Genomic DNA, 21,680 nt, shown 5'->3' with positions numbered 1-21,680 from the left:
ACACACACACACACACACACACACACACACACACACACACACACACATTTAGATAAAATAAAGATTAGAATAATATTTTCAGGCTCGCCACCAAGCCTGATAACCTGAGTTCAATCCCCAGAACCCACATGGTTGAAGAAAAGAACCAATTCTTATAAATTGTTGTCTGACCTCCAAACATGGCCATGGTGCAAGCATGTGCACACACATACAAAATTTTAAATGTTTATTTCCATATTTCCTTAAAAAATTAAGCAGAATGTGGTGGCACATGCCTTTAATCTCAGTGGTCAGGAGGCAGAAGCAGGCAGATCTATGAGCAAGGCCGCTGGTATACATAGTGAGTTCCAGGACAACCAGAACTAGGCAGAGAGATCCTAACTTAACAAACAATAACAAAACCCCAAAACATGTAAACATAGCACTGTGCCAGATATGGGGATACACATCCATAATCCCAGAATTTGGGAGGCTAAGGTAGGAGGATACCACCATCTTCAGGCCATTAGGATACTGACTTTTTGACTAGCCTGGGCTGCAGAATGATACTGTCCATAAATAGGCAAGCAAGCAAGCAAACAAATATTCAGCCAGCAACTGGGAGACTGTTTCAGTTTTGAGGCTAACCTGGGACATGTAGTGCCTCCTAGGCCAGCCTGAGCTACAGAATGCAATTCTGCCTCAAATAAACAGTTGTTTCATATGCCTTGTCTGAGTTCATCCCATTTGAATGCTCAGGCCTCTAATCCTAACATTTAGGAGCATAAGGCTTGCAGGAAGACACAGGTTCAAGGCCAGCCTGGGCCACACAGCAAGCTCTAGCCCATCCAGATCTATGTAGCAACATCCTGCCTCAAAATTCCAGAAACAATGAAAGAAAAAGTAAAAAGAAACAAATGTTTGTGCTCCATAGCATTTCAGATTTCAGATTTTGGGGCTTGGGGTGTATGTAGCTCAGTGAAAGAGTTCTTAGTTTGTATGTCCTGGGCATGTGCTTGGCACATTAAAAACAAAAGCACTGTAAACCTGAAACTTTTGAGTGTCATGGTAGTGCTCAAAGCTTCAGACTTTACAAATGATGATTTGGGGTGTGGATTTTCAGATTGGGAATACTCAATCTGTATTATACAAAATTTCTTTCTTTCTATCATATTATAATATATAAAATTATATTTTATATAACATAATCTATAATAAAATTATACTATATATAAAATATAACTGTTTAGATTTGTATCCTATCCTCAAGAAATCTCATGTTTTTCCAAATATTCCAAAATCATAGGATTCAGGAGGCTGCCACAGGATCATGTGATCATGTCAGCCAGGATGACAGTGACTTCTAGGCCTCTATGGGTCTCTATGGAGACATCCTGTCAAAAACAAAAAAAACAACCAAAAGATTAAGGAAGTGAAACGACTAAGTACACAACACAGCATTAAGGAAGGACTGCGGGTATAGCTTGGTAGTAGAGGGCTTGCCTAATATGTGTATGTTCTGGGTTCAATGTCCCACACAGGCCAATACAGAGGGAAGAAAGAAAAGGGGGGGATGGGAGGACACGTGCAGATAAAACCCCAGTCTTGTGCACAGCATCCACCTTCAGTAGATTCTAGGATCCTACTCTGAAAGAATTTGATTATAATGTTTAAAGTGAGACCCAGAAATACACAGTTGTTTTTTTTTTTTTTAATTTTAAATTGGGATTGGAAAGATAGCTCAGCAGTTAAGACTCCTTGCTGTAAACTGGAGTTCAATTCCCATTACCCGTCAGGCAACTCATAACTGTCTGTAACTCCAGCTCCAGAAGCCTCTGGACTCTAAGAAGACTCAAAACTCACATGCACATACCCACATGCACACACAAACAAATATAGACATAATTAATAATACAACAATTTTTTAGATTTTTTTATTATATTTATTCATTCGTTGGGAGTTATGCTGCAGAACACATGTGTGGAGGTCGGCAAATAACATTCAGGAGTTAGTTCTCTCTGTCCACCATGTGGTAAACAAACTCAGTCTATCAGGCTTAGTACTGAGTGCCTTTACTTACTAGGCCACCTCACAGGCTCACAATCTGCACTTTTAACAAGCACTCAAAGTGATTCAAGGTGGGAAATTTAAGATTACATTTTTTTTCACACTAATTTAGAAAGATGTACAACCAAAGCCTTAGTAATAGCATTCAGCCTTTCACTATATGTCAGTATTTTCAGTTGATTGGGGGAGATGTGGAGTAAAGCAGAAAACAAAAACAAAGTACATATAATTTATACGACCTTTCCCTCCAAAAGTAAAATACAACTCAGAATCAGAGAAAAGAAAGTCTTACCATAAAATCCATACACCTGTGTTATCTGTCTACTCTCATGATTTCCTCTTAAAAGTGTAATACGATCAGGCCATTTAGCCTTTAGTGCAAGAAGATAAGTGAAGGTCTCCAAACTATAGTAACCTCTGTCTACAAAATCACCCTGTAAAGTAAAAGTTTACAGTTACAAACCATACAATAGTTATAATAGCCTCCCAAAATACAATAAAGAGCTGTACATTGTTTTTAAAAATAATTTCTTCAAAAATTATTTAGAAACAGGAGCTGTTTCTCTACAAGCCTGAAGAACTTTGAGACCCTAGTACCCATGTAAAAAGATGGCTGCACATGCTGATAATCCAAGCACTGGAAGACTGAGAAGGTGAAGCCTGGGAGCTTGCCACCAGGCCAGTCTACAGAGTTTATTGCTCAGTGAAGGATTATGTCTCAAGGCAATAAAGTGTAGAGTAAGCCTGGTCTGCCTAGAGAGCCTCAGGTCAGCCAGGATAATACAGTGAGATCCCCAAACCCCTACATATACAAATACTACTTACACTTCCAATTAATGTCTGTCTTGGGCCAATATAATACCAATATTCAGAAAATAGCTTTAAAAATAGTAATACAGCATTGGAGATGTGGTTTAGTGGTTAAGAGCACTGACTGTTTTCTCTGAGGACCCAAGTTCTTTCTATTGCCAGCACCACCCTGGTAGCTAACAACCACTTGTAACAACCACCCAGTTTCAGGGTGGTGACACCCTCTTCTGGCTTCCATGAACACCAAACGTGCATGTGGTACATAGACATACATGTAGGCAGAACACTTATACACATAAAAATAATAAATTATAAAACAAAATATTAATAATAATTAGGAAGGCGACAGAGAACTTTGTAATGGTACTTGTTCTCACAAAGGGCCTGGATTCAATTACTGGCATCCACAAGTGGTTCCCTCAAGTTCCATAGGATCTAATGGGCTCTTCTGACCATCACAGGCAGAAGGCGCACATGTAGTACAGACACACATGCAAATAAAACACTCAGACACATAAAATAATACGTCTTCAAAAGTTTGTTTTTTCCCCCATTAACTGGCTGAGAGGATTGCTTAGTGGATAAAGTACATAGTCAGGCAGGTATGAGGCCTTACCTAAATTCAATCCACAGATCCCACAAAGAAACAGTGAGGCCTGGTGCCATGTGCTGGTAATCCAGTTACTGGGAAGGCAGAGACAGGTAGAACCCAGAAACTTGCTGAGAGCCAGCCTACCTTACTTAGGGAGTTCTAGGGTAATGAGAGATCTGTTTCAAGAACAAGTGGATGGTAACTAAGGAACAACATCCAAGGTTGTCCAATGGTCTCCATGTACTCATGTGCACACATACATACACATACATGCACATGCATGCACGCACACACACAGTTCAGAAAAATTCAACATTATATCCAAAAAGGAAAATTTTAAAAAATCCACTATAATAGCAAGTGTGTATTAGGGAAAAGTATGAAATACAAACTGTACCTTCATGTATTCATCCATCTACAAACTAAACCAGGGGTTCTACGTGGTCCTCCTGCCATCATTGGCAGTCATAATTCAGTCCTATTTGTATAGGTTTACAAATACAGCATTACATGCAACTAGAAGACATGACAAAATACAGGAAAGTACTGACTCTCTTTTCCATACATTTAAATAGCAATTATTATAGAATTTTCATGCAATAAGTGGTTCCTTCTGATTTTAAATAAGCAATTGGCATTACAGTGTTTACATACCATAAATATGTAGTTTGTGTCAGGAACCTGACCTCCAGTTCTGAACAGTTCACAAAGATCATAAAACTGTAAAAGAAAAGTAATATATGCTAGTTACAAATTCCAGTGAATGACTAAGATAAACTGAGAATGAGATATGTAAAGAAATAGTTAAAAAGACCTCAAATATTTACATTCGTAAGAAGAATTTTAGTGGATTTGTTTTTGTTAAGGTAAAAACAAGTTGGTAGAAACTGGAGAGGTAGCTCAGAGGTTAAAACCACTGGCTGCTTCCCCAGAACACCTCATCTGATTCCAGGACCCACATGGTGGCTCTCAATCACCTGTAACTCCAGTCCCAGGGGATCTAACACCCTCTCTAGTTCCTTTTAGCTATACTGCAACAAATAACCACCTGTAACTCCAGTTCCAAGAAATCCAAAGCCCTCTTTCAGCCTCCATAGATACCAGGAATGCAGACAAAAATATCTATACACATAAAATAGAAATATTTTTTAAAAAGCCAAAATAAAAACAGAAGAAGCTCAGACTTATGATTCTTGTACTTAGGCCACTGAGGCAGGACTGCCACTGCCCAGAAAAGTACTTGAAAAAGCAAAAAGGAAATAGCTTTGTAAGTAGCCAAAATGTATTTTATTTATGAAGTAGCCTCTATTCAGGGCCAAATTAAACACATTTTGCTCCTTTACACCTTTATACCTTTAAAAAGGAAACTTGCAGACAGTCAGATGAGTGGTAGAGTGATTGATGTTCATAATATATTCCAGGTCCCACAGTCCCAACTACACTGTATGTATACTATAGGCTATGAATAAGCTTTTCAGCTTTTAGTTCCCAGTAATAAACTTTTACAAATCAGGTAAAGTTAGCACAGAGGCAGAATACTAACAGTAGGATCTAATGTTAAAGTATGATCTCTAGTCAGTGCTTTAAAACTGTTACAAACAAACAAAACAAAACAAAAAAAAATTGTTACAAACAAAGCAGCAGGTGGGGGCTGGAGAGATGGCCCAGTGGTTAAGAGTATGCACAGCTCTTCCTGAGGACCTGTGTTTAATTACTGGCGCCCACATCAGGTGGCTCACTACCACCTGCAACTCCTATTGCAAGAACTCTAACCCCTCTAGCCCCCATGGGCACCTGCACACACATGCATATTATACAACACAAAACACACACGTAAAAATAATAAAATTTAAAGTTAAAAAATAAAAGCCAGCGGTATTTCAGGCCCTACAGTCCCAATGAAAAAAATGAACTAAATCTTTTTCATCTCATTCTATCAGTGACTTACTATAAGATCATGTAACAATTTGCTTTACTGAAGAAAAATTTCAGAAGATTTTAATAAGACATGAATGAATAAGGAAAGTACTTAAAACAATATTTTGCATCTTCCATCCTCATAGAACACCTCATACCAGTCCACAGAACAACACAGCAGTCTATACACTTCACAAGTGGAATTACAAGTTCATGAAATATTTGGCCCCTGCTTTTATTTGCTAGTATAGTGAGCCAGAAACCACTCATAGCATGAAAACTACCACCACCTAACTACCAGCTGAGTTTTGTTTTGTATATTTTGTAGCAAAAATCAGAAAACTGCATCACTGACAGTACAAACCCTAAAATTTCCTTGTGAAATTACCTGTCCATGTATGTCCCCGCATACTGTTACTGGCGTTGACACTGGCTGAACATTCGACTCTTCCAGGAGCAGATCACAAACATAGTCACACAGCCGCTGAAAGGAGAGTGGAAAGAAAATGTCAACTTCTACAATATTACAACTAAGGGTCAAATATAAAAAACTGCAAGGACTAACATTTAGAAAAACCAAGTTTCCTTTAAAAATATTTTATGTGCACGAGTATTTGGCCTGCATATATCACTACCCGCCTCGTGTCTGAGGAAGGCAGAAAAAGGCGTCAGATTTCCTGAAGCTACAGTTAATGTGAGCTGTTTTGTGGGGACTGGGTCTAAAGCCAGGTCCTCAGCAAAAGCAACAAGTGCTCTTAACCACTGAGCCAATTCTTCAGCACCTCCAACTTTAAGTCCTTCCCTTTGAAACTGTATCATTCATTCAAACAAAAATAAAAAGAAGTATTTTTTTATTAGCAGATAAAAGCTCACACCTATAAACCCTGCACCTTGGAAAATAGAAACAGGAGGATCAGGAGTTCAAGGCCTTCCTGGGACTACATAGAGAATTCCATGTCAGCTTGAGACATACTACACTTACCCACTTCCATTACAAAAAAAGGAAATTGAAACTGCGTATTCACCATATGATCCAAGAATTGCACTAAGTTTACATAAAAATATCAGTCTACCTGTATAACATGGAATTCTACTCTAAAATGAACTACTGCTACACCACAACCTGATTAATTTCAAGGGTCTTACACTGACAGAAGAATCCAAGCATACTGCATGATTCCATTTACATACAATTCTTTTGTTGCTGCTGATTGAGACACGGGCTCTTCTACCTCAGACTGGCCTCAATTAGCTATGTCCCAGACTATGAACCCATCCTCTGCCCTCACTTGTGAGGGCACTAAGATTACAGAGTATATCATCACACTCAGCTACATAAAACTCTTTTTTAAAAAAATATTTTATTATTGTATTTTATGTGAACGGGTGTTGTGTTTGCACATATGTCTGTGCACCACATGCATGCCTGGTGTCTGTGAGACCAGAAGAGGGCATCAGATCCCTTGGAACTGGAGTTATACATGGTAGTGAACCACCATGTAGGTAGCTGGGAATGGAACCCAGGCACTCTGGAAGAGCAGTCAACAATCTTAACCATTGAACCATCTCTCCAGTCCCTATATAAAATTCATTAATGCTAAAATTACAAAAATGAAGAGCGGAGCCATAGAGATCAGAGGCCATAGAGTTGGTTCAGCAGGTTGAAGCACTTACCACAAAGCTTAACCTGAGTTCCATGCTTGTGATCCATATGGTGGAGTGAACCAATTCCCACAATATGTCCTCTGACCTCCACATGCATGTCATGGTACCTGCAACTGCCACGAGTCTCCTCCCTCAGGGTTCTCCAACATGTTTCCTTTCTTTCATCCTCTTTTAATGAGACTTTATATATCTCTGGAATTATTTTTGGTTTAAAAATTTTATAACGTGATTTATAAACATAACTATGGATTCTGTTCTACCTGGAGAAAGGGCTGCCTCTTGGTGGAAGAAGTATTAGGCATAGAGCAGTCCCCTCATCTAAAACATGTTTGCATCGCTAGTCTGTAAATGGAGTCTGTCTAGCTAGCAGTTCTTTCAGTCTATACTAGAAAAGGAAACTGATTAAACACAGAGGTTTCTGAAGCAGAATGAATTGCGGTCAGATCTTGGCCTCATTGTAGACTTCAGTTTATGACCTCTCACAAGTATTTTAAGCTTACATCAAGCCTCAAGCCTTCCAGGGATAAATGAAGGATAATAAAAAACATTTTCCATTAGTAAACATTTGGGCAAAGCAGCCAGTATAAGCACATTGCTGGAAAAGAAAATATAAAGTAGTAAGAGCCTACACAAAAGTGTTTTCTACAGTGGGCAACCCTCAGTACTCTGCCATCTCCTAGGCATGGTGGGTGGGGGAAATCGCATTACAGAAGACTGAATTGTGGAAAGTTCACTGCTTGATGAACACAAAACATTAGACTGAAAAGGTCTCTTATCATTAATATGGAAACCTAACATAATTTTAGATTTATTTATTTATTATATATACAATGTCCTGTCTGCATGTAGACCTGTACACCAGAACAGGGCACCAGATCTCATTATAGATGGTTGTGAGCCAACATGTAGTTGCTGGGAATTTAACTCATGACCTCTGGAAGAGCAACCAGTGCTCTTAAACTCTAAGCTATTTCTCATAATTTAAAAATAGCGATTTCCTTGGCAGGATTGGGTGGCAGGACAAATTAAAAACTCAACTGGCTTTATTTAGAGGAAAAAAAAAACTGTAAAATTTACTAGGCTAATTTTGGAAAACAATACTGATATTAAGTTTATTGATATATCAATTATTAAAGAATATGCTAAGGCTACTACAATTAAAGTAGTTTGATAAAAGGAATAAAGAGATCAGTATAAAATTTTAAAAATAAATGCAAATACAAGAAGTTTAGAATATATTTAAGACAGGGCTAAGGATGTAGCTTATTCAGCGGAGTATTCTGATGAATACTTGCAAAGCCCCCTTCAAATATACTCGTGTTTAATCCTTACTACCATATAAACCGGACACAGTGGCACACTCTATAATCCCAGCACTTTGGAGGTAGAGGCAGGGGATGAAAAGTTCAAGGACAACCTCAACTACATAGTTGGCGACCAATCTGAGCTCAACCTGTCTCAAAGAAACAAAAAAGTAAAATACTAAAATTAATTGATAAATAACAAGAATTGTTGCTTGAGTGGCTAACTTTAGTTTCAATTCTTCCTTCCTTCTTCTTTTCTTTTTTTCCCCGAGACAGCATTTTTTTCTCTCTACAGAGTCCTGGCTTTCTGTAACTTCCCATGTAGACCAGGCTAGCTGTCAACTGACTGCCTTTGCCTTCCAAGTGCTGAGATCAAAAGTGTGCTGCATTGCCATGTCTGGGCCTTACTTTCATTTTTTTTTTTTTTTTTTTTAAATCACTAAACTTTGGCTTGGGATTAAGGCAGAATCACAATTTTCAACAATTTCTGAAATAGTTCTGTAATTCTGTGTTATATATTTATATAATGATGAACTGAACATTCCCCTCATAAAATCAAAATATCCATCAATACTGAAAATGCTGAAAATGTCTCACAGTATTTAATATTCACCTAAGACTTATAAACACATTTTACTAGCATGCAAATTTGATTCCATTTTACTAATTACGTGCATACCAAGGGCATCGCCATCACCATCATCATCATCATCATTATTATTTTTTTTGAGACAGGGTTTCCCTGAGTAGCCCCAGCTGTCCTGGAACTCGCTCTGTAGACCAGGCTGTCCTCAAACTCTGGGGATCGGCCAGCCTTTGATTCCTGCGTGCTGAGAAGGAAGATGTCCAAGGACTTGTTTTAAAGTAATTTTAAAATAAATTTTTATAATTATGAGTAAAAATGTCTGACTTATATACTTTTATACCAGGGCTTTCATAAAACTCTTAGACGAAAAGGGGTTGTGGATGAAAAAGTTTAAGAAGCGCTGATTTAGGGAGGACTGCCTTCACTTTCATATTACCTTTCTTTTTGACTTGTTTTTCCCCCCAAATTATACTTTAATGCCACACAATCAATCTGTAGTAACATGATTTCAGTATTGAATAAAGCCTCTAACTGGAGCTTGTTACTGTGTGGACTATAAACAAGATACACAAGATACTATGACCAGACCTTTAGGAGCCTTTAAGGAGAATATAAGGGAGAAATGCCTCTGTTCCCTCTATCAGGGTCAATGATTTCCTTGAGTAGCTCCTACTTTTAAACATCTTAAATACCTTACGATCTAAAATTAGTCAGCTCCTAGAATGCTTCAAAGTGTAATTTTTAGAAAGTGGCCTGGTCACTGCAGCATTTATTTTATATACCATGCTTCCTTTCACTGCTGGCTCCATCTTAAATTATTTTTTGAATTGTTTTTCTTTATTTAGTTTTTTTACTGCTTTACTGACACATCTTTAGAAAATACCCACTATCCTTTCTGGAACAAAACAAGTTATCATTTAATAAATATTTTGAAAGCGATCATAATCCTGTTGGAATCCTGAAAGACTCCACAGTTCCCACATTCCAGTTTGCTAGAGTCTTTACCCAATTGAGGCTGGATCTCCTACTTCATAACGACTCCCAAACTGCAAGTTCTGTCTGGTAAGTAGCCCACCCTCCCTGAACCATAAACTAAAGAACATCACCAATAAACCTTGTCAACCTCAAAGGCTGAATGTCTGGAGAAGGCATGTCAACTACTTAGGTATGATCCTTTATCCTTCATCTAACCCAGGTATTCTAATTAGTGTAAAATTATAACTGCTTCCTGTGAATGTTAGTTCTGTAGATGACAAAAAGTGAGGATTTAGAGAGCAATGTCCCTGAGCCAAAGCACTGCCTTTCATTTCTGATTCAGCAAGGGCTTACAGCTTTGGATATGGCCCAGTAGCAGACAACTGTCTAACAATCAAGGGGTCCTGACTTCAATCTCTAGTACTACAAAGCTGACCAAATAACAGAAGTAGCATGTAAGTTCCTATCAGTTACCCACAAAATAAAGAAAAGTCTATGAAACTTCAGTATAAATACCCTTTGTAGGTCAGCAACTGCACTACAGTGGCCTTACAGAGCCCAGACATATCATGGTCAAGACATAGGCTGCCCTTCTCCCAAACCCTTCTGAGCTTTGTTTATTGTTTGGTTTGTGGAAAACATAGCTTCTCTTACTAGTCAAGTCACAATCTTAAAAAACAAAAAACAAACAAACAAAACCCCACCAGATTCTTGATCTTATCTCAAATTCAGGGCAAATTATGTTCCTTTCCTCATCTTGTTCAGTTAAATCTTAATTCTCAGACAGTAAGAGTTTTATGGCCCCACTCTTAAGAGGCCCTATCTCTCTTATCTATTTCTTCCTCAAAATACATACTCATGGTTTCCCATTCTGTTCTCTGCTCCTGTCTCCCCGTTCCCTCTTGACCTTCAAATATATTGGTTTTGTTGTTGTTTTCAGAGTGTCCCATGCAGCCCAGGTTCTCTACACAGCTGAAGATCTTGAACCTGTGAGCCTGCTGTCTCTGCTTTCTAGGTGCAGACCTTTATCACAACATGTTTCTATGACAGTTATGTCCTATTCCAGTCCATGGTACATCATGTTGCCAGAATATTATTTCTCAAATCTCCCTTTACTGCCCTTAAAAATCCCTCAAGAATATTCCATGAGAACAATCAGAAAAATCCATTCAGACATTTTCTTTAAGATTTTGTAGATTCTTACTACGTATAACAGTGTATCTCTAGCTGGAGGTGGTGGCACAGGCCTTTAATCCCAGCACCTCCCCAGGCAGAGGCAGGCAGATCTCTACAAGTTGAGGCCTGGTCTACACACAACACAGCCAAGGCTGTTCCACAGAGAAACTCTGTCTCAAAAACAAAACAAAACAAAACAAAACAGAACAAAAAATCTAACCCCCCCCCCCAAAAAAAAAAAAAACAACAAAAAAAAACCCACCACCACCAAAACAGTATCTCTCCATAGCCAGGAATAGAGGCCAGACCTTTAATCAAAGCACTTGGGAGGCCAGTGGATCTCTTGAGTTCAAGGCCAGCCTAGGCTACCTAGCAAGTTCCAGGCCAGCGAGGCCTACATAGTGAGACCTTGTTTCAAAAAGAAAGAATGTATCTCTGTAAGTTTTTTCTAAATTGACCTTTCCTTTTAGTTAGCCATGTATTAATATCTCAAAATTACATATTTCTAGTGTATATAAACACTGGGGGTGGGGGAGGGGAGATGTAACTCAGGTGCATACCTGTGATCTCAGCACCAGAGGCAGGAAGACTCTGTAAACAAAGCCAAAAGTGAGACATTGTCTCAAAAACAGAAACAAACTCACACTGAGTTTAGCCTTCTATTAGAGCACATGCTACACTGTATAAGGATCATTTCTTTAATGTCCCTTTCTTATACTGAGAGACCACCAAGGACAGAGAGATATGTCTAATTCTATCCTTGGTACTCATATGACATATTACTTGACAAAAGGGGCTACTTAAAGAAATAGTTCAGCATGGTGTTCCAAACCTGTAATCCCAAAACTTTAGAGATGAACACAGGAGAATGGGGGAGTTCAAAACCATGTTTAGCCACATTAAGTTTAAGTCCAGCCTAAGTCTGGAAACCCGTTTTAAAACACACCATGCACACTCATGCACAGGGAGAAAAAGAGGGAGAAACACTGTAGTCAGTTCTTGTCTGATATGTACAAGGCCCTGATTTCTGTCTTTCTGATATACACTTCGTAAGGGAATTGGTAAGAATATTCATTTTACCTGCATTTTGAACAATCTGTTTTAATTATTTTAAAATTGTATGTATGATGTGGGTCTGTGCACATGAGTTTAGGTGTCAGAAAAGGCCAGAGGTGTTGGATTCCCTCTAGAGCAGTTGTGAACCACTCACTGTGGGTAGGTGTTGGGAACCAAACTCAGGTCCTTTGCCAGGAGCAATAAGCTCTCTGATTTGAAGAGCCACCTCCACTGTCCCAAGACATTTTATTTTATTTTGTTTCTTTTTATTTGAAACAAGGTTGTGTTGACTGACTGGCTTTGAATTCAGGAGATCTGCCTCTGCCTCAAGTGCTAGGACTGAACTCACGCACTATCATGCCCAGCTTTATTTTAGCTTTCAGCATGTGCATATGCAGAGAGGTGTAAATGCATCCATAAGTCAGATTCCTGAGGAGGCAAGAAGGAGTATTAGATCTCTCGTAGCTGTGTGAGCTGTACAACCTGGGCTCTGGGAACCAAACTCAGGTTCTCTACATGAACAGCACACACTGGTGAAGACAGCAATCTCCCCAGCGTCCTTTACTTGGTTATATGTTTAAAAAAAAATGCAGCTACTAGAGAACTGGAGGCATTATGTTTATACTAAGCAATGCTGCTACAGAATATTTTAGAATGACACAAAAGAATATGACTCTGGAGCCAAACAGACAAACGACACCAGGCATTATCAAAAAGGACTTAGAAAATATTCTTCTAGCATTAAACAAAGAGCATAGTGTGGCCTGGCATGGTGGCCAGACAAGGTGACACACACATGTAATCCCAGAACTAGGAAGGCTGATGAGAATAACTGCCCTGAATTCAAGGCTAGGTAGGGCTACATAGCAAAACCCTGTCTCAAAAAACAGAAAGAGAGGAGACAATCTCAGTATTAGCTATAGAACCCTTCATCAGATTTTATTTTTTGTGACAGGATCTCATGGAGCACAGGCTAGCCTCAAATTTATATATAGATAAGGACGGCCTTGAAATTCTGAACTTCTACCTCTGCCCCCCAGTCTGGTTTTCCTCATTGCTGGGGATCAAGTCAACTGTTCCATTCATTCTAACAAAGTGCTCTACCCCACAAGTAATCTCCAAAAATCTTTTTTTTTTTTTTTTGAGATTTTATTTATTTTTTATTTTATGTGTGAGTGTTTTTACCTGAATGTATGTCTGTGTGCCCTGGGCATGCACATATTTGTTTAGTGCCCAAGGAGGCCAGAAGAGGTCATTAGATCTTCTGGGACTAGAATTACAGATGGTTCTGAGTTGCCATGTAGGGACTGTGGTTGAATATAGGCACTTTTAATCTGAGCCATCTTTCCAGAATTAGATCTCTCCCCAAAAGTGAGGGTAAGAATTTACAGGATTCAGGTTATACTTTAGTGATAGAAGTTTTGTCTAGCAAGCACAAGGTGCTGGATTCAATCTCTAATACAACAGAAGATGAAACCTCTTAAGCTTCAGTATTATTATTTACAATCTTTACATTATAATACACATATCAACACTATTATTACTCATTTTTCTACTTGTCCAGGTATGAAATCTCTACTTTGAATTTGGAAAGATGGTTCAGTCAATAAAGTATGAAACATGAAAACCTCAATTCAATTCCCCAAACCTATATTACATTTTAAATTAATTAATTTATTTTTAAAGCCAGGCATGGTGTGACATCCTTGTAATTTTATAGATTCCTGAGGGTGGCTGGTTAGCCAGCCTACCAGAATCTATGATCTAGCAAAAGACCATTTTAACGAAAGCAAAGCAAAACAAAAATTCAAAAACAAACAAACAAGCAAAAACAAAACAAAACAAAACGCCAAGGTACATAGGGACTGAGGCAGACACTTGAGGCTGACCTCTGGCCTCAGTACATATGTGCATTATTAGAGCGTATACACAATATAGAAGAAATCTGTACTTTAGGTTGTATTCTGTGGAGTCTGCCATGTAGATGCCCTTTAAGGCATTTCACCAATGTCTGCTCACTTTCATTCCTTCAATACACCTAGGATTAGCGAACTAACCATTTCCAATTTAAGTTCATTTAGAAACACAAATTTCTTAATGCCTCCAACTTCTAATTAATTTAAAATACAAGGAAGGGGCTAGAGAAATAGCCTAATGGTTAAGAGCACTTGCTACTTTTGCAGAGAGCCCGGATTCAGCTTTGAGAACCAACATGGCAGCTTAAATCTGTCTATAACTCCAATTCCAGAGTATCTGATGCTTTCTTCTAGCTTTCATAAGCACTGCACACATATGCCACACACAAGCAAAACATTCATACACATAAAATGAAAACAGAGCTTTAAACAATGCATAGTACTCTAGCAGAGGATACAAACTTAGTTTCCAGATACATTAGACAGTTCACAAGCACCTATAATTCCAGCTCCATGGGATTCAATGTCTCTGGTCTCCTCAGGCACCTGCTCACAAATGTGTGCGCACACACACACACACAAACACACACACACAAATGCATAATTAAAAATAGTAAAAATAAATATTTAAAAAACAAAAAATTTTCTGTAATATATATTAAATGTCTCCAATTATTTCTCTTATTCTTTGGGCAGAATCTTTTGTTTTGGGGTTCAGACTTCTAAAAAGACTGCTAGAGGCTGGAGAGAGTTAAGAACACTGGCTGCTTTCCCAGAGAATCTGGTTTCAATACCCAGCACCCACAGAGTGGCTCACAACCATTTGTAACTCCAGTCCAAAGAAAGCCAATGCTCTCTTATGCTCTGCATTCATATGGTACACAGACATACATGCAAGTAAAATATCCATACACATAATATAAACAAATAAAATCATAAAAAATGTTATTTAAAGACTCAAGGCTGGAGAGACGGTTCAGTGGTTAAGAGCACTTGTTGTTCTTGCAGAGAACCTAGGTTCAATTCCCAGCACCCACATGGTTGCAACAACCCTCCAGAAACTCTTAATTCCAGGAGATCTAAAGGCCTCTTCTGATTCCCTCAGACACTAGGCAAACACATGGCACGCTATACAGACAAGACATTCACCTAAAATAAATAAGTAAAGTTTTCTAGAATGCTTCGTTGGCTTACCTATTTTTAGTTTGTACTTTTTGCCAAGGAAGACAAATAAAATTGAATTTCTTTTCTTTCTTTCCTTATTTATTTATTTATTTATTCATTCATTCATTCATTCATTCATTCATTCATTCATTCATTTACTTACTTACTTACTTACTTATATTTGAGGTAGAATTTTACTATGCAGCCCTATCTGGGCTGGAACTCACTACGTAGACAAGGCTGGCCTCAAACTCAGAAATCCACCCGCCTCTTCCTTCTGAGTGCTAGGACTAAAAGTATTTGCCACCAAGACTAGCTAAAGTTGAATTTCATAAACACTAGATAGTCAGTAATGCTGACTCACATTTGTAATTCCAATACTCAGGAGACAGAGGCAGGAAGACTTCAATTGCAGCTAGCTTAAGGCTAGGCTGGGCTACATAAATGAATCTGAGGGAAGACTAACTACAGGGTAAAGCCCTGTCTCAACAAATAGGCAACCAAGAAAACAAAATAAACCAGAGACTGGCTGTGCAAGCAAATTAACTGTTTCCAGGATAGAAAAAAAAAAAAAAAATTTAAGGATATACAGAAAATTCAGACTTTTTCTCCCAGTAGTTAATCAAAAAATAAGGGGAGAGGAAAAAGTCTAGTAAGAAACAGATAAATGTGGGGCTGGAGAAAAGATACAGTGGTTAAGAGCACATACTATTTTTGCAGAGGACCTGCGTTCTATTCCCAGCACCCAGGCCAGGCTGCTTACAACAGCCAATAACTGCAGCTCCAGAGAAATCTAATCCCTCTGGCTTCTGAAGGCATCTGTACTCATGTGTACATACCCCACAGACACATTGTGGGAGGGATGATCACTGAGTTCAAGGCCAACTAGGTCTATGTAACCTCCAGGACAGGCCGGGCCACACAGAAAAACCCTATCTCAATAAACAAAGTAATTAATTAGTTAATTAACTCGTTAGTTAATTAATTGAAAATTTAAAAAGCACACAACAGGATTTAAAAGAGCATACTGCTCTTGAAGATTCAGGTTCAATTCCCAGCACACACATCTGGTGGCTCATACCACCTACAAATCCAATTACAGGGGACAGAATGCCCTCTGCCTCTGCCAGCAGCAGGATACACATGGTGCACGTACATTCACATAAGTGTACATAAATAAAAATAACACATAAATCTTTAAAAAAATTAGTTCAACCCCACACCACAGTAAAATACACCACTGTTAAGGTGGAAGCAGGAGAACCAGGGATTCAAGGCAAGCTTGGGCTACATGATACCCTGCATGAAAACATCTGTATCTATCTATATTTAAGAGCTGGAGAGATTGCTCAATAGTTAAGACTGTAGAGAGGCACTGAATTTAGTTTCTATCACCCACACCTGGTGGCTCACAACTGTCTGTAACTCCAGGGTGACCTGGTGCCTCTGGCCTCCAAAGGCACCATGTGCCCACATACACACAAACTAATTATAAATAAATCTTATTTATTAAAAAAAAAAACAGGAAGGAAATAAAAAGCATAACACAGCCAGGTATGTTGGTTAGGACAAAGCATTTGGGAAGTGGAAGCAGAGGATCAGGAGTTCAAGGTCATCCTCAGGTGGGTTGGAGGCCACCATGAACTTTTAAAAAAAAATATCTGCACTTTATGTGTAGGACTATTTTGTCTGCATGTATGTCTGTGAAACACATGTGTGCCTGGTGCCTACAAAAGCCAGAACAAGGCATCAGATCCCTTGGAAGTTTCAAACTGCCATGTCCTTGCTGGGATTAGAACTTCCAAGTCCTCTGGAAGAGTAGCCAGTGCTTAACCACTGAGATATCTCTCCACCTCCAACAAGAACTACCTTAAAAGCTGGGCAGGGTGGTGCATGCCTGTAATCCCAGCACTATGGAAGGCAGAGACAGGTGGATGGATCTCTCTGAGTTAGAGGCCAGCCTGCTCAACAAAGAAGTCCAGAACAACCAAGGCTACACAAAGAAACCGTCTCAAACAAACAAACAAACAAAAAACTACCTTAAGATCCTATCTCACAAAACAAAAACAAAAAAGTTACCAAGCAGAAAGAAGAGACAAATGACTGAGTCACGTGGCTGAACATGAGTATCAACCACATGTATTACACACAATCAGTATGGAAGTATAAGCTAAGTACTTTCACACAACCAATACATGAGGTCTTAAACATTTTGCATACTTGTTGACTGATTTAAATATCAATTTCATGTATCAAATGGGATGGGAAAACAGACACAGATAATCATCCATAAGAGAAATGTAATTAACAAAAAGGTAATTTTTTTTTCCTTGGGAAAAACAACAACAACAACAACAACAACAAAAGTCTTAAGCTCATGGCATAAAAACAGCTTGAAAAGAATTCAAATAATGACAGGCAGTGGCGGATCACTACTTGGGAGGCAGAGGCAGGAGGATCTCTGTGAATTCCAGGACATACTGGTTTACAGAGGGAGCTCCAGGACAGCCAGGGCTACAAAGAGAAACCTTGTCTCAAAAAAAAAAAAAAAAAAAAAAAAAAAAAAAAAAAAAAAAAAAAAAAAGGAATTTAAATGCTGAGAGTTTATCCACTTACTACATAGTAAATCAAAGTTAACGGAATAAAACAGACACTAACAACCACCGGATAAACAACACCAATGGGGACCTATGCACTAGCTTTAGCAGAAGTAAAACACGTTTGAAAAGAGTAGTATACCAACTGCTTACTAACTTTACATTCATTCTCTTAACTGAACTGAGTAAGACCTCCTTTGGAAAAAAGTAAGAAAACGACACCTTGAGTTATGAGGGAGTAACTCAGAAGTCATACACTCAGAAGGTGTCTGAACTACTTGTTAAGCAATCGCTTATTCACTTAAACAGCTCAACAACGTGCTAAGAAATGGGATCCACACCCGAATTGTCACGAGAAAACTACCATTCCTAGGCGCAATTTCGGGGAGTGAAGTGGAGGACACTGACATTCCCCCCATTACTGCCTCACCGATCCCGCCCACCGGCTTCCCACCTCTCAGGACTTAGACACTGCGGCCGCGTCCCTGGGGCAGACAGCAGCTGTCACCTCTGCTGAGAGGACCCCATCCCGAGGGCACTGCCCGCTCGCCCGGGCTCGTCCCGGGGAGACCGAGCGAGTTAGAGAGAGTCTTTAAGCAGAGCTGCATGGGCTCGGAGTCCTGTGGGGGACAAAAGGTCGCGACATCCCCGGGGTCTCCCCTCAGGGAGCCGGGGCCGCATTCGGGGAATTCGGGCTCCCCTGGTTCTGGGCATCGCGCCGCGCCGGACCGAGCCACGCCGCGGAGCGCCCTCCGCCGCGCCGGCACCGGGCGCCGGCAGGGGTCCGGCAGAGGGAGAAGGGCGGTCCGGAGGGCGCCCACAGCCGGAGGGGGCTTGCCTCGCAAGCTGGCGGCCTCCGGCCCGGCTCACCTTCAGGTCGTTTTCGGGAAGGTACTTGCACTGCCGCGCTATCTCCACATACTTGTCCAAATCCAGCGGCGCCATTTTAGGAAGAACAAGCCGCGGCGACGGCAGCGGCGGCGGCTATTGTAGCGGAGGCAGCGGCGGAGGCCGAAGCCGGAACCCTCCTTACGTCACGTCCGACCCGTGAGTGGCGTCTGCGCAGTGACGTCAAAACCTGACCCGCTTCTTTTCCGGGACCCGACAGGCCCTGCGCACTCTCAGGCGGAAGTTTTGGGCCGCGGATCTCCAGGATAACCCGGCGGTCCTGCCGATGAAACCTGCTGGGATCCGTAGCTGTCTGCCGCGAGGAGTGCTGGGACTTGTAGTTTTATTGAAACGCTCTTCCTCTTTTATTCTTGCAACAGACTTTACCTCCGAAAAACCAGGTTTTCTAGGGAAAACCACAAAGTGGAAGCACCCCGTCAGCATCTTCAGTTAATGTTAGGGTTACAGCTACCATCTTCCCAGCGCTAGTGAAGACCTGGCCTAGACATTTGAAACAGGCTTGGAAGAAAAAAAAAAACACATATTAATAATTTCCTATGCCAAATTCTGTGCAAATACTGGCGCTTTTTCTCCTTTACAGTTCTTTTAAGATTGATAGGAATGCAAAGCTTGAACATGTTACTTGGCCCAAATCTCAAAGGAATCAGAAATGGTGGAGCCTAGACTGGAAAACAGGATCCTGACTTAATTAAATGTGTGATTTTTCACGATGGGGCAGAAAGGGTTTTTTTGGTTTGTTTGTTTGTTTGCGTTGTGGGTTTTAAATTTTTCTTTGCCTTTGTTGTATCCCAGTGCCAAGAACAGTTCTTGACACCTAATATTGCTTTAACATTGGTTCATTTGACAACTGCATATTGAACAGCAACGAAGTATAGATACACTTGGAGGCAGCTAGACCTACAAGTGTCAGTTACCGTAATAGACAAAAATCTCTATCTGTGGGGCTGAAAAGATTGGCTGCTCCCAAGTCCTTAAATCCAGTTCCAGGGGATCAGACGCCCTCTTCTGGGCATGTGTGTAGTGCAGACGTAAACTTGCAGACAAAGCAAATAATAAAAGAATAAAAAATAATAATATAATGATGATGTTTAAAAACTCTGTCCTCAACTCTGCTAGAGATAAACAATAAATATAATAAATTTCTGATAGCACATTAGAAAGTGATAGTTGTTAAGGAAAACATCTCACAATAATAAGGAGGATGGGTTGACACAATATTAAGAGTTAATCAATCAGTTGGCCACAGTGGACACAAATTTGACCCCTGAACTGATGAGGCAGGTGGATAACTGAGTTCTAGGATAGCCACGTCTAAGTAGAATGTTGCAGACCAACCAGGAGACCCTGCCTCAAAAAAGAAAAAAAGTTGGGAAGGTGGGAAGTTGTAAGGAAGATATCTGATGAGGCATTCCTAGGATATCTAGAGCTTTTGAGGAAGAACCATACCATAGTGGCTGGAGAGCAGAGGGAAAAAGGAAAACATCAATTTCTTTTTCTTTTTAATGGTGGAAAACGTGCATATTTAGAATTAGTCAGGTGGACTCATCTTGTTAGCAACATCCAGAGCATCAAAATCAGAAGCCAACCGAACATACACGTTCTTTCTGTCAGGCCTTATCAGGGTATTAACTTTGGCCACATCAGTGCTTCCTGGCCTGTTTGATCTGGTGCTTGTTAGCCTTGACATCCACAATGAACACAAGTCTGATGTTGTCCTCCATTTTCTTCATGGCTGACTTGGTGGGCAGGGGAAATTTAATGATGGCATAGTAGTCCAGCTTGTTTCTCCTGGGTGTACTCTTTTAAGGGTTTTGGGCTGCCTCTGGAGCCACAGGGTCTGGGGCCGCTGGAAGGTGGGTGACCTGCGGATCTTCTTTTTGTGACGGTGGACACTTTTCAGCACTGTCTTCTTAGATTTCAAGACCTTCACTTTGGCTTCAGCGTTGGAAGGGGCAGAGGTGTCCTTTGTTTTCCTGGATATCTTGGTGAAAGCCACTTATTTTTCTTTTGATGTAAAGGGCAACTAGTGTAGGATTTTAAACAGATGCAAAATGATCAGATTGATTTGGATTTTTCTTTTCTTTCTTTTTTGTGTGTGTTTTGTTTGTTTGGTTTTGTTTGAGCCATCCCTTTAGCCCCTTGGCTATCATTTTAAAAACAGAATTCAACCATTTCTATCAGAATTTATGAATGTGATTTCTAGTCTAAAAGGAGTGGTTCCTACAATGTAAGCTATCTGATATTCCAGTTCTTCTTATTAATATACCCTTCCAGCATGGGCCTCTTGAAGTAATCCTTGCCAAAACACTCAAGGCACAACAAAACTTCATGGGCAGAAATTGCTGTCTAAATGCATGTTGGGCACATGGCAGAGCCTATCTGGCCTTGGTTCTCTTTCCAGAAGGAAAGCAGAGTGAATGTGTAGCTCTGAACTCTTCTTTAGCAGTCAGTGAAAGCTTTCTACTAATTGCAGGAAGTCACAAGGACTCCAGGTGTTGGGGGTATGAGGACAAAGTAGTGAAGAGAGCTACAGTTCCCCAATTTGTCCATGAATTCTGGTTACGTTTTCAAGTAGATAAGTTGGAATGGGGGCATCATAGTCCTTATCTGTAAGTCCCGGGACTTGAGGTAAAGAAGGCCAAGGAATTCAAGGCCATCTTTAGCTACACAGTGAGTTAGAGACCAGCCAGGGCTACATGAGATCATGTCTCAAAATCCAAATCCAAGTTTTTCTTTCACTTGCACCAGTAAATTCTCTCAACAGCTGTCTTCTGGTTTTGCTATCCCCATTCTATATGTAGTACTCTGGGTTCAGTGAGGGGAACAGACTTGACAGGTGGTAGAGTTTAGTGCTGGGGCTTGTGTTTGAAGCTAGGTTCGTCTGCCGTCTCCCAGTGTACAGTAGCCCTGCTGTTTCTAGTCTGTTTTGAGTTCTGAGGATAGCCAGTGAGCTTAAGAGTATGGTG

General features: G+C 40.1%; 1 protein-coding gene across 1 annotated transcript in view; it reads right to left on the bottom strand.

The window, feature by feature from the left end:
* Nucleotides 1-18,833, bottom strand: part of Ppp6c (protein phosphatase 6 catalytic subunit) — a 24,309-nt gene extending 5,476 nt beyond the window's left edge. The window contains exons 1-4 of the mRNA XM_055600360.1: nucleotides 18,676-18,833; nucleotides 5,755-5,850; nucleotides 4,104-4,169; nucleotides 2,340-2,481 (exon numbers count right to left, since the gene is read on the bottom strand). Of these exons, the coding sequence (XP_055456335.1) occupies nucleotides 2,340-2,481; nucleotides 4,104-4,169; nucleotides 5,755-5,850; nucleotides 18,676-18,750 (379 nt within the window). The 5' untranslated portion in view covers nucleotides 18,751-18,833. The remainder of the gene's footprint in view (nucleotides 1-2,339; nucleotides 2,482-4,103; nucleotides 4,170-5,754; nucleotides 5,851-18,675) is intronic.
* Nucleotides 18,834-21,680: the final 2,847 nt, after the last annotated feature.

This window comes from Psammomys obesus, unplaced genomic scaffold, assembly GCF_907164565.1.
Source record: "Psammomys obesus unplaced genomic scaffold, mPsaObe1.curated_primary_1811, whole genome shotgun sequence".
Classification (NCBI taxonomy): domain Eukaryota; kingdom Metazoa; phylum Chordata; class Mammalia; order Rodentia; family Muridae; genus Psammomys; species Psammomys obesus.
This window is presented reverse-complemented; position numbering and strand designations above follow the sequence as displayed.